The following is a 12,077-nucleotide window of genomic DNA, read 5'->3' on the forward strand; positions in this document are numbered from 1 at the left end:
CTACCATAGTGGAAATGATTGCACATTCTTTTTCACTCATTTAATGTAATCCATGTTTTTAAAGGCTGCCTAGATATTTTCAAAAATGCCCACAAAATCTGTAAAATTTATTTCTAATAATACCCCACCTACTTATATATATATATATATATATATATATATATATATAAATAAAAGTTAAAAACAGACACTCTTTGCCTTGTGCTTTAAGTGTCTTTTTTATTTGAATTAAATATAGTTGTAACAACTGTTAGGTTTAAAAACTATTATACAGTAATTACTTATGATTGTGGATTACTTTTAAAAATAGATAAAATTAAAAATATTGAAAAAAATAAAGAATTATAATAGCTTCACATATTTTTCCATGTGCTCCATTACAGTTACGTAATTAACTCTCCAACTCATGAACGTTGCATTAATATATTTTTTTCTCTCTCTCTCTCCCTCTGAACCCTCTCTCATGGCTGCTTCCAAGCTTTTTTCTGCTTCTCTCCTGGTCTCCATGGTCACCCTCTTGGTCCTTTCGTCGGACAAGTGCCTCGCGTTGCAATGCGGGGTTTCCTATGAGACAATCACCGTCGTCAATGAGTTTCCTCACGATCCACAAGCCTTCACTCAGGTCAACCTTTCTTCTTCCTTTTTTCGTTGTTTGAATTAAGGTAAAATCTGATTCGTCAAAGTGGTGATAACTTGTGTAGCTTTAGTCCCTTCCAGCTGGGGCTTTTGTATGCACAGTTTGGTTCTTTGAGAGAGATGAATTCAACTTGATAGGGTAAAGTTGTTAGTAAGTTAATACATTCTGAAACTAATTAATGTGTATAGATCGAAAGTTTTTGGTGACCAAAAAGCAGCACATTAGAACCAAATTGAACATGATTGTCATCCTAGTAAATAGAGTTTATTAGAGTGCCTGTTTGGTTCCACATCCAACAGACAAAAATTAAATGCACGTACGTGACGTGAAAATCAGAAGCAAAAGCTAAGAATGTTTTCGTTGTATGTTTCACAAGTATATATTTCCAACAAGTTTTAAGTTTTTAAGAGTACGTTGAAAAGTTTGCTGTAAAAAAAGGAGTTTAAAGGCTTGTATTATCTTATTATTATGATAAACAAGTTTATTTTAGTCACTTCAAAATAACTTGAAGTTTAAGTGATTTTATTAATTTTTGCTTGCTAAAGAAACTTATTTTAAATACTTGTGGTATTTTTTCAAATCCTACATCAAGTAATATTTTTTAAATACTAGTTTTAATTTTTTATATTTTATATTTTATTCTTTTTTATCTTTAAAATATGCCTTAAATATATGATTTTAGTCTCTTAAATTTGAGACACTTTAATTCTAGTCTTCAAATTAAAAATATGTTTTACTAGTTCTTCAATTTGTAAATTGCAGGTTTTCAGTTCACCAAAATTTGAGAGACTAATTAAAAGAACATAATTTTAGTTTATATGAAGTTAAGAAATTAAAAATAATAAATTTTTAATTGAGAGACAAAAATAAAATAAAATAAAACTCAAATTGAGAAAATAGAAAAATGCAAGAAGTAACGTAAAGATACATAAATGAACAACCAATAGAAAAATGACTTTGTTTGTTTTGACTTTTGATTTCACAGCCTTGTTTACCCTGGGAATGATTGAATAAGCTCTAGCTCAGTTAATAATATCTTCATATTATTATATTATTATACAGTGATAAATTGTTAACAATAAATAATTATTATTGTAGATAATTATTGTTATTTCTTGGTTTCAATTATTGTAATTATCATTTATTATTCAGTTGTTATCTCCATCTATATGTGGAGTATGCTAGCTCCTTCATTGAATAAATCATATTCATTTATTCTCTCCATACTACTATATGATATCAGAAGTTTTAACTTAACAACAATCAGAAGTTTTAACTTAACAACAATCACATCGATCTTGTAAACCATGTCTTCCTCACCTAGATCCATCCAAGTTAATGACTCTCAATCAGTTGTAGTTCTAAATAATCATTCCTCTGCCAAACTAAATGGCACGAATTATCCTCCCTAGAAAGTCCAACTCAATGCCCTTCTAGTAGGCTTTGACCTAATTGGCTATGTTGACAGCACAAATCTGTGCCCAACCTCCAACCCTCATGGCTTCCAATATTGGAAGCGCTAGGATCAACTGATCCTTCATGCCATCGTCTCATTCGTTGATCAAAATGTGATCACATTACTTGGGAATATCCAGACTTCCAAGTAGGCATGAGACACTCTCAGCAAAAGGTATGCCAGCAAGACCCATGCCATAATCATGTATATGAAAGAATGCTTCACTTGTTTCACGAAAGGCTCTCGATCCATGACTGATTATCTCCATGGAATAAAATCTTTGACTGATGAATTAGCCATCACCAATGATCCACTGGACGATGCAGACCTTGTCATTCACACCTTAAATGGGCTAAGTGCTGAGTACAAGGAGGTTTCTACAGCTCTTCACACTCATGAAAAACCGATTGACTTTGAAGAGCTTCATGATCTTCTCTTGACTTTGAGAGTTATCTCAAGAGGGATGACAACAACAATGATACCTCATTTGTTGCCATTGCTCATGCAATACACAAGGGTAAGCAACCTTACCACAAAAGTCCTATAATGCAAATCATGGATCATCCTTCAACCGATCCACCTCTCCCAACTCCTCAAAAAAGGTGTTTTGTCAATACTCTAACAAACCTGTCCATACAACCAATGTGTGTTGGAAGCTTCATGGATATCTCTAAAGAAATCCAGAACCCTCCGCACATCATGCTTGCACAATGACTCAACATGTGCCCACTGATTGGATCGTGGATTCTGGTGCTATTCATCATATCAACAATGATCTAGATAATCTCCACATCACAAATTCATACCATGGCCAAGATAAACTCATTGTAGGAGATGGTATTGCTCTTCCCATAGCACATATTGATAACACAATTTTACACACTCACCACGTCTTTTTTGTGACAATGTTGGTGCAACTTATCTATGTGCAAACCATGTGCTTCACTAGCATATGAAGCATATATCTCATGACTATCATTTTGTTCACGAACAAGTCCAAGTAGGTCGACTTCAAGTGTCACATGTGTCAGCAAAAGATCAATCGACAGACATTATAACAAAACCGTTGGTTGCTACACATTTTTAGGTGCTAACAACCAAGATGAAGGTCATAAATGGTGATTTCATCTTGTGAGAGCGTATTGGATAAGCTCTAACTTAGTCTGATAATAATGTCTTCCTATTATTATGCAACATTGGATAAGCAGCTCTAGCTTAGTTTGTTAATAATATCTTCCTATTATTATAGAATGATAAATTGTTATCAATAGATAATTATTATTGTTAGTTTAACTGTAGATAATTATTATTGTTCCCAGTTTTAATTATTGTAATTGTCATTTATCATTCAATTATAATCTATCTGTATATGAAGTACGCTACTTCATTGAATAAATCAGATTCATTCATCCTTTCTATATTATTGTTTTTATTTTTCTTCTTCCTCTTATCAACAAAAGAGTTTTGAGTTTTATTTTATTTGTAGTTATTTTTTAATATTTTTTATATTATACTAGTTATTTTATCAATCTATTTTTCATGATTCTAATTTTTATTTGTTTATTTATTTATCTTTTTTGGTTGTTTTGTTTTACTTTTTGCAAGACCGAGATGTGCCAGTGAGTGGACAGATAATTTTGATGTTATGCTATGTACTTGATGGTTAATGGTTAATGTAAAATAAATATTCAGGAGTGATTGTAGATTTTGGCTTTTGGAATGACTTAAAGATAAAAAAAAAAAAATAAACATTCTAAAAAAAATGCAAGAAGTAACTTATAGATGCATAAATCAACAACAAAAATGACTTTGTTTCTGTTTTGATTTCAGGGCCTTCTTTATACTGGAAATGACACCTTATTTGAGTCAACTGGACTTTATGGGGAGGTAATATTGATCATGTTTTCCTACATTGCATTTTCTTTTGTTTTTTTTTTTTTTTACCTTATTTAATTACCTTTTTGCCTTACATTAATTTTTCCTTTTCACAGTAGTAGTGGGATGAGAAACTGTATTATTGAATATTGAATCAGTCACGACATCATTTATCTCAATTTGTTCATTTTGTTTATAAAATGATTATAAAATGTAGTTGAGGGTTATTCTTGGTAGTGATGCATGGGTTTCTTGCTGTTGGGACAAGAGTAAAGATCCTCTTTGTTTACGGGAAATTTTCAGTGTACAAGAGAAAAAGACACATATTTCTTGTAATGTATGTGTCTTTTAATTTCACTCCTATAAAGTATGTGTCCATCTCTTTTATACTGAAAATTTCCAGTAATTAATGGAGAGAGTCCCAATCCTTAGGACAAGGCTTTGCACATCTGATCCTCCCTATACCCTACAAATACGTACAATGATAGGAGACTTGTGCAGTGCCACCCTTTAATGGTCATAAGATTTGGTTGGGAATGAATAATGCTGTTATACATACACATATTTCAATATTTTCATTTATTTATAATAACTTCACGTGTTAAAAAATAGGATAATAATAATTTTTTTTATTTTGTGTTATAAAACAATGAAAAATATTCGATAATTTTGCTTATAATATTTAAAACCATTTTTAAGGTTTAAATAATTTTAATATTATTTAAAAACAAAAATTATTTTTATAAATTTTTGTTTAATGATCAAATATTTTAATTAAAAATAAAAATAATCTAATAATCAATTAAAATAAATAATTTGACAAAAAAACATAATTTTAAATTTCATAATAACAATTTTCTATTTGATTGTCGTGTGCGTGCGAAAGTGATAAAATTGGGGAAGAGTTTTCCAATTAAAGACAAAAAGGTAAGAAAAAATTTCAAATAAGTTAGAGAGGTTAAAATTGAGAAAACAAAAAAAACTAATAACTTATGAGTTATCTTATTTTTATACATTACTCGAAGTTGATTATACAAATAATTTGTAAGTAATTAAAATAAATTTCTATACCAAACAAATAAATCAGATCATTTATAAGTGTTTAGATTTTCAATTAGCTTATAAGCTTCAACTAAATGTCTTTAGTGAGGTACTCAAGGAGCTTATATAGCTTATAAGCTAGTTATTTAGTATTTAATATTTCTTATTTATAAATCAATTAAAATGGAAATCCAAAAGTTCCTATAAGGTCAAATCCTTTGTCTGGGATAAGACCAGTACACTTACTGGTTTATGAAAGTGTTTTCGAGCTTCTAAATATTGTAAAATTTATTCTATAAAACACGATTAGGTTTATTTTCTTATTACATTCTAATCTTGGTATTCCTAGACATACAATGAATAATTTTTTTATGTGAAATATTGGATTTAACCTTTCAATTATTTGTTGTTTCAGTCATCTGTCCGTAAAGTTGCTCTTTGTACTGGGAAGGTACACATAACTCATTTCTTGAACTCTTCCATATACTGATATACATGTTCTAATTCTCAGTTCATTTTGGATTTAAAAGTGTATTGTGCCTTTGACATAACAAAAGAATAATGATAATAAAAATACATACATGCCTTTCTCATAAAGAAAGGAACTTTATTTGATGTTTCAATTAGTATAAAAATATTTTAGTTTCATTAAGTTTTTTATACTTGGAATATAGATGATTTTTAGATTATTATCTAACATTTATTTTTTTTCAGTCAAATACTTGAAAAATTTTCAATTTCATTTTATTACCTTTTGTTAGTTGTCTTTGATTAAGAAATGACGTGGCAGACGGAGTGTCATGTCATCATATCTTATCACAGACACCTCATTTTCACATCATCACCTTCAATGACATGACACTGACGTGTTAATGATTGGGTGTGTTGACGTGACACTCTGTCTGCCATGTCATCACTTAACGGAAAACAATTAACGGAAGGTAGTGGAATGCAACTAAATTTTTTTTCAGGTATTTGACAAAAAATAAATTTTTAGGTAATAATCTGAAAACGATTTTTGCTGGTATGAAAAACTTATTTAAGCCAATTTGAAAAACAATTGTTTAGTTAACAAATGATAAGGAGAAGTTTCATCAAAGTAAATAATTTAATTTCAGATAAAATGATAAATGATAGATTTTATTATTTTATTCAAAATAAAAATAAAAATGATAGTTGTAAATTTAAGTTATGTTTAAAAGAAAATCTTATAAGTCAATAAGAAAAAATCGTTTCTCAAATACTTTTATTTGATTAAATATTTGTAAACTTGTAAAAAAAAAATAAAAATTAATTAAAATAACTTGATGAATATATATGTAATTTACTTTTATATAGACTTAAGAAACTTTATCCTATTTATTTTTTAAGATAATTCCTTATTCTAAATAAAAAATACATTAAATTAATAAGATATTTTTTATTTGTAGGAATAAAAAATAGTATTTAAAATTTACAATAATTCACCTATTAATTTATCATGTTTAATCAACTGAACTAAATTAATAATATAGTATTAAAGGTGAAATTAAAGAGATAAGATACGTACATTTAATATATGAACAAAGTCAAAAGAGAACCCAACAAGATCAAATGGTGTAATATATTTTGGGTCGAGAGAATAGTGATGAAAAAGTGATAGAAAACATAACATGTTACATATGTATATTGGTTATAGACCGCAAAACACCAATTATGTATGATTTAAATAAGTTTTTCATGTCATATATTAAATAAGTTTTTCATACATGAAAAATAAATCGTTTTCATATTACTATCTAAAAGTTCATTTTTTTTTGTCAAACACCTACCTAAATTTTTTTTTCAATAGTTTCATTTTACTATTTGCTATTAGTTGTCTTTCGTTAAGTGATGACATGACAAATGAAGTGACACATCATCACACCCGATCATTGACATGTCAATGCCACATAATTGAGAGTGATGACGTGTCTATGACAAGACGTGATGACGCAACACTTTGTCTGTCACATCATCACTTAACGGAAGACGACTAATGACAGATAGTAAACTGAAACTGAAATTTTTTCCAGATACTTAATTGAAAAAAATGAATGTTAGGTAGTAATATGAAAATGACCTATATTACAAGTATGAAAAAAATTAATAAAATCAAATATTTTTTATTGTCCATATCAATCTGACATGCTTATTATGTTTGATTGATTCTTGGACAGTGTTGAAGTTAATGTAAATTTTGTAATTATTTGTGCCACATGCAGGTTGACATTATTCACAAGATGGATGATTCTTATTTTGGGGAAGGTTTAACTCTCCTCAATAGCAGGTGTGAAAGGCAAATTACGTTGCATTTGGTCTTACTTTTTTTGTTGCTTGCTAAACTTAAAACAATGGTTCTATTGCCAATGTATGAGGAGATGGAATAGAAAGGGAAAAATGTCCACATTTTTTAAGAAAGACAGGACTTTGTCATTAATCGTTTGACATATATTTCGTTATTGTACCTTCTAAGTAGCTTCAATAAAAACACAAAATAAAAGCAACGGTACAATTTCTATAAAACCGCTTGGAAATTGAGATCTTTTTGGAGCTACCTATTGAATTGTGTTGAAACTAAGGGTTTAAAACACAATTTTTTTATTGCTTGCTAGTTGCTACTAAATGTCAAAAGCTGATCACATTCCCATTAGCACTGGGCCTTGCAGGAGTAATATACAACGTGGTTGTGCTGTGCTTTCATGTTGTTTGATTTTGTTATGATAATCCTCCCTCCGTCCCAAAATAACTAATGTTTAAGTTTTTTTTCATATAGACCAATAAAGCTAGCATCCCAAGAGAATTAACATTTACTAACAGACAATTTACTAAAACATCCCTGTTCTCTCTCTGAATTGTAATAAATGTAATATTAAATCTTCCAAAACAACATTATTTATTACATGACAAAATTATAATAAATGTTTCAACATCTTATATATTGAAAAATGAGAACATCGGTCGATTTGAAATTTTTTTTCAAAGGTTAAAATTACAGTCGTTCTGGATGAAGGGAGTACTTAAATAATTGACTTTGTCGTTCTGCAGTGTTACAATTTTATCCCATTGCTTCTGGATGTTGCAGGGGATGCTTACTTTATTTCTACTAAGAAATAATGTATTCTTATTGGCTTAAACACTCGTGATTAAGACATTAATCATTAAGTTATTTTCACGCTGACATTTGATGTTTGGATTTATTCTAATACATTTTTCCGTTGCACTTTATGTAGGCTCTTCCAAGTAACTTGGTTGCGGACAAATGGTTTCATATATGACCCAAAACATTTAAGCCAAGTTTGTTGCTTTACCTTCCCACTCGTTTAATCTTTTGTCTTTGTCATGGTTTGAGTGATTTGTACTGATTTGATTCAACGAGATTTGCAATATGTCTTTTGACTCTTTTCTACTTTGTGTAATTATATAAATATATTCTCCTAAAGTTTATAGTAAAATCTATTAATCTTATATTTTTTTTCATTTTAATTTTTAATTTTATTGATAACTTAAACTAGAGGTCGAGCCCTGGCGTGGCTCAGCAATAAAGTTGCGCCATGGTGTCCCGTTTGTCATAGGTTAGAATCTAAAAATAGTCTCTTGACATATGCAAGGATAAAACAATGATCCTCCCCCATACCTTCGTATAGCGAGGAGTTAGTTTTTAATATCTTAAAACTAATCTGCATCTTGGCAGCTACAACTTTAAGATTTTTTAAACATTGATGCTAGAAGTTAAAAGTTCAATTGCATGGTAGTGTAAGTGATTTCAGTTGATATATCTGATTAAAAATTAGAGGTAGACAATGTATGTTATAACTTGGAGGATTCCTGTCATTTAAACAAGTTGAATGTTCATAAAAGCTGGTTGTATGTAATGTCAGCACTAGCAGTGTGTTATATTACTATATATGGTCCCCATGGTAGTGTTTACATGGAATGGTTTTGCAAACATCAATCTTGTTTTTATTGTTTCATACTTTTTCCTGAGATGTCATCAGTGATGTGAGGTGAAATCCCCAAAGTGCCTGTTAACATAGCCACCTAGATCTCAAACAGCTTACTTTTAGAATTTCTGTAGATTGGGACATTTAATCATGATATGAATGATGGTTGGGGTCTGGCAACTGATGGAAAAGTCTTGTTTGGAAGTGATGGCAGTTCAACATTGTATCAAATGATTCAAACTGATCCTCAGACATTTAAAGGTTTGCCAATTGCCTGTCAATGAAGTTCCATTCCTTTCCTTTCACCATTTTTTCCCAAACTTTTTTGGGTCCAGTTTTCTAACTTGACAATACTTTGTTTAGTTAATGTGTATGCCTTGCATTTTAGTGGAATTTACATTGCCCTATTTTCTGTAGCTGTATCAAAACAAGTTGTCTACTATAAGGGTCATGAAGTACACAATCTCAATGAATTGGAATACATAAATGGTGAAGTTTGGGCAAATGTTTTACCGGTATGCCTCTGTGTGATTACTGATTAACTATGATTTCTGTTAGAGAAAATATATCTCTTTCCCTTAAATTCTAATTTTAGCCATGTATGGATGTATGATGTCTTTGGTCCAAGGTTCTCTGTTTGGCTAGATTTTCATTGAGGTTGATATTTCTTTGTGTAGACTGACTGCATTGTAAGAATCTCTCCGAGTGATGGCAGTGTTCTTGGATGGATTCTCCTCCAAGATTTAAAGTAATGCTTTTGTTTATGTTAATGATATAATAAATGAAGTAAATCCCAAGTTGGTTCTCAAAGATTAGCAAACATCAACTTGGTCCTTGATGATTTTCAGTCATCATGACATCAGTTTTGTGCTACTAAACGGTGACTTTTAGATTATTTTGATGCCAACAAATTTATCATTCAAGGACCACATTGATTAATAATCTTTTGAAGACCAAATTGAGGATTTACTCTATATTTATTATTTAGTACATTTGTCCATTTTTGTTAATGTTACATTTAATCTATCATACGCAGGAAAGAACTTGTTGAAGCAGGGGCGATTAGTGTAAGGACCCTGAACCTTTTGATATCTAGAGATAAGATTAGTGTATATATGTTGCATTTTTATGTGCTGCTATAATTTAAAAACAGGGACATATACAAACAAAATGCTTTAAACTTTGAACCATCACTCATTCCTGTTTCGAGATAAGTCATTAAAAGTTTTTGTCACACTTATGTGTTGATCTTTTATATTTTAGGAAGATAATATTTTGAATGGGATAGCATGGGATGGTGAGCAAAAGCGTATCTTCGGTAAGTCCCGGTCTTCTAATTTTTTAAATTGTCAATTTTCAATTTGTTATTCAATCATATATTATTTCCTTTTCACTCATCTGAGACCTTTTCTTTTGTAAGTTGTAATTAGGCATGATATTTGGTTATAATAATTAATAAAGGTCAGAATGGAAGTGATTTGACTGTAGAATCCAACAAATATTAGTGTGTTTGAATTTTCAGTTAAAAATGTTTCAAACCATCATTTTGTAGTAACCAATTGAAAGAGAAATGTCATCATCACTTTCATTTAAACCTATCTTTTGCTACCAGCTGAAATTTATGCGGGTTCTTTTTTATTTTTAAGTCTTAAATATATAACTGTAATCTCTCTATCTTTTGTCAAATCCACATTTTGGTCATCCTATCTTAAAATAGTGATATGTATAAGATTACAAAGTTCAACAAATCTATATTATATTTAAAAGAAATTCTCAACATTTTTACCATGCAAACTACAACCTTTGTCATGTGAATTTTAACTGTGATATTTAACCGGAGCTATCACATACTTTTTTTTAATTGTAACAGTATTACATCTAGGAATTCCCTAATAAGCATCAATAAAGTGAAAGATAATGTTTTTGCTTTTTCTCTTTTTTCCATTTACAACTCAAATAAGTTTATGGAACATATGTCTTGCTTGCAGTGACCGGAAAACTGTGGCCAAAGCTGTATGAAATCAAGGTTTCACCAATAAAGGAACCAATTGAAGAAGGGACCATTGAGCAACTTTGCTTGCCTGAGCCTTATGTACCTCCATCGAACCTTGTGCTGGCTGACCCAGCCCAAAGGGAATGAGGTGAAGCTAAATAGGAAATTATGGGCACGAGTATAGACTCAAAAAGAAAGTCCAAGACACCTTACTATAGTTGAAGGACTTTATCTTATATTGGGTTTAGAATAAATGTCATTAGATCTTTTTTCTTGTTTTCCTAAAATTGTGATGTTGATGCATGGATGGCTCTCGTTCATTTGCTTGAAGCCCTTCGGGATATTTAATCGTTTTGTCATTAAGATTCAACAATGAAAGTTTTGAATTTTTGTGTGTTTATTTTATTTTACTCCCCTTTCCTCTTGCCCTAAAACTGGACTAAACCACATCAACATGAAACTTTTTTTTTCGACTGAATAATACTTATCTCATCTCATTAATCATCAAATTCTCCACACAAAGTATTGCATGATAAAAAAACATAGAGACTAAGATGAAATAGGGCCAACCTTACTGATTGATAAGCAATTCCATTAGCTTGTCTTTTTACAAATCCTAACTCAAAGGATGAAGTTTGACTCATTAATTCCTTACATTCATTAACTAAGTTTCCTCCCTCTGAGATGTCAATCGGTGGGATCTGATACTATCAACCACAAGCTTACAATCAGTTTCAAAAATAATGTTACTTAGTTTCATATCTACAGCTTACTTCAAACCTACCAAGAGACTCCAAGCTTCCCCTTCATAGACTTGCATACATTGCTCCCTCCATGTTGTTCTGGCCACCATAAGATGTCCTTGGTCATCCCTGATTATCATCCCCACACCTGTTTTGTTTTGATAATCAAAGAAACTTCCATCAATATTACACTTCCAGAATCCCACAGCTGGTTTTTGCCATTGCATATGCTTATTCTATAGAGTTTCAAGCCAAAAGATAAGGTGCATCCACATTGAGAATTGAATTTTTATCACTAAAGTTTAGGTGGCTTAAATCCAAAGTGAAAGATTGCATTTTACTAAATGAACTTTAGTTGAATTGATGCATT

General features: G+C 30.4%; 1 protein-coding gene across 1 annotated transcript; it reads left to right on the forward strand.

Annotated features, from left to right (window-relative positions):
• Positions 1 to 381: 381 nt before the first annotated feature.
• Positions 382 to 11,364, forward strand: LOC100812294 (glutaminyl-peptide cyclotransferase). Its single transcript, XM_003533931.5, has 11 exons — positions 382 to 622; positions 3,924 to 3,980; positions 5,425 to 5,460; positions 7,253 to 7,317; positions 8,261 to 8,324; positions 9,106 to 9,232; positions 9,389 to 9,486; positions 9,649 to 9,719; positions 10,008 to 10,038; positions 10,235 to 10,289; positions 10,960 to 11,364. The coding sequence occupies exons 1-11, from the start codon at positions 407 to 409 to the stop codon at positions 11,109 to 11,111; spliced, it is 972 nt and encodes a 323-aa protein (XP_003533979.2). The 5' UTR covers positions 382 to 406; the 3' UTR covers positions 11,112 to 11,364.
• The last annotated feature ends 713 nt before the right edge of the window (positions 11,365 to 12,077 follow it).

The sequence above is a fragment of the Glycine max genome, chromosome 9 (assembly GCF_000004515.6).
Source record: "Glycine max cultivar Williams 82 chromosome 9, Glycine_max_v4.0, whole genome shotgun sequence".
Lineage (NCBI taxonomy): Eukaryota > Viridiplantae > Streptophyta > Magnoliopsida > Fabales > Fabaceae > Glycine > Glycine max.

Excerpts from the sequence above, each read along its gene's own strand:
- LOC100812294 (XM_003533931.5), top strand. The coding sequence starts at position 407 with ATGAACGTTGCATTAATATATTTTTTTCTCTCTCTCTCTCCCTCTGAA. Across the intron at positions 9,487-9,648 it reads TTTGGGCAAATGTTTTACCG|ACTGACTGCATTGTAAGAAT; the intron begins GTATGCCTCTGT and ends TTCTTTGTGTAG. Across the intron at positions 10,290-10,959 it reads TGAGCAAAAGCGTATCTTCG|TGACCGGAAAACTGTGGCCA; the intron begins GTAAGTCCCGGT and ends TCTTGCTTGCAG.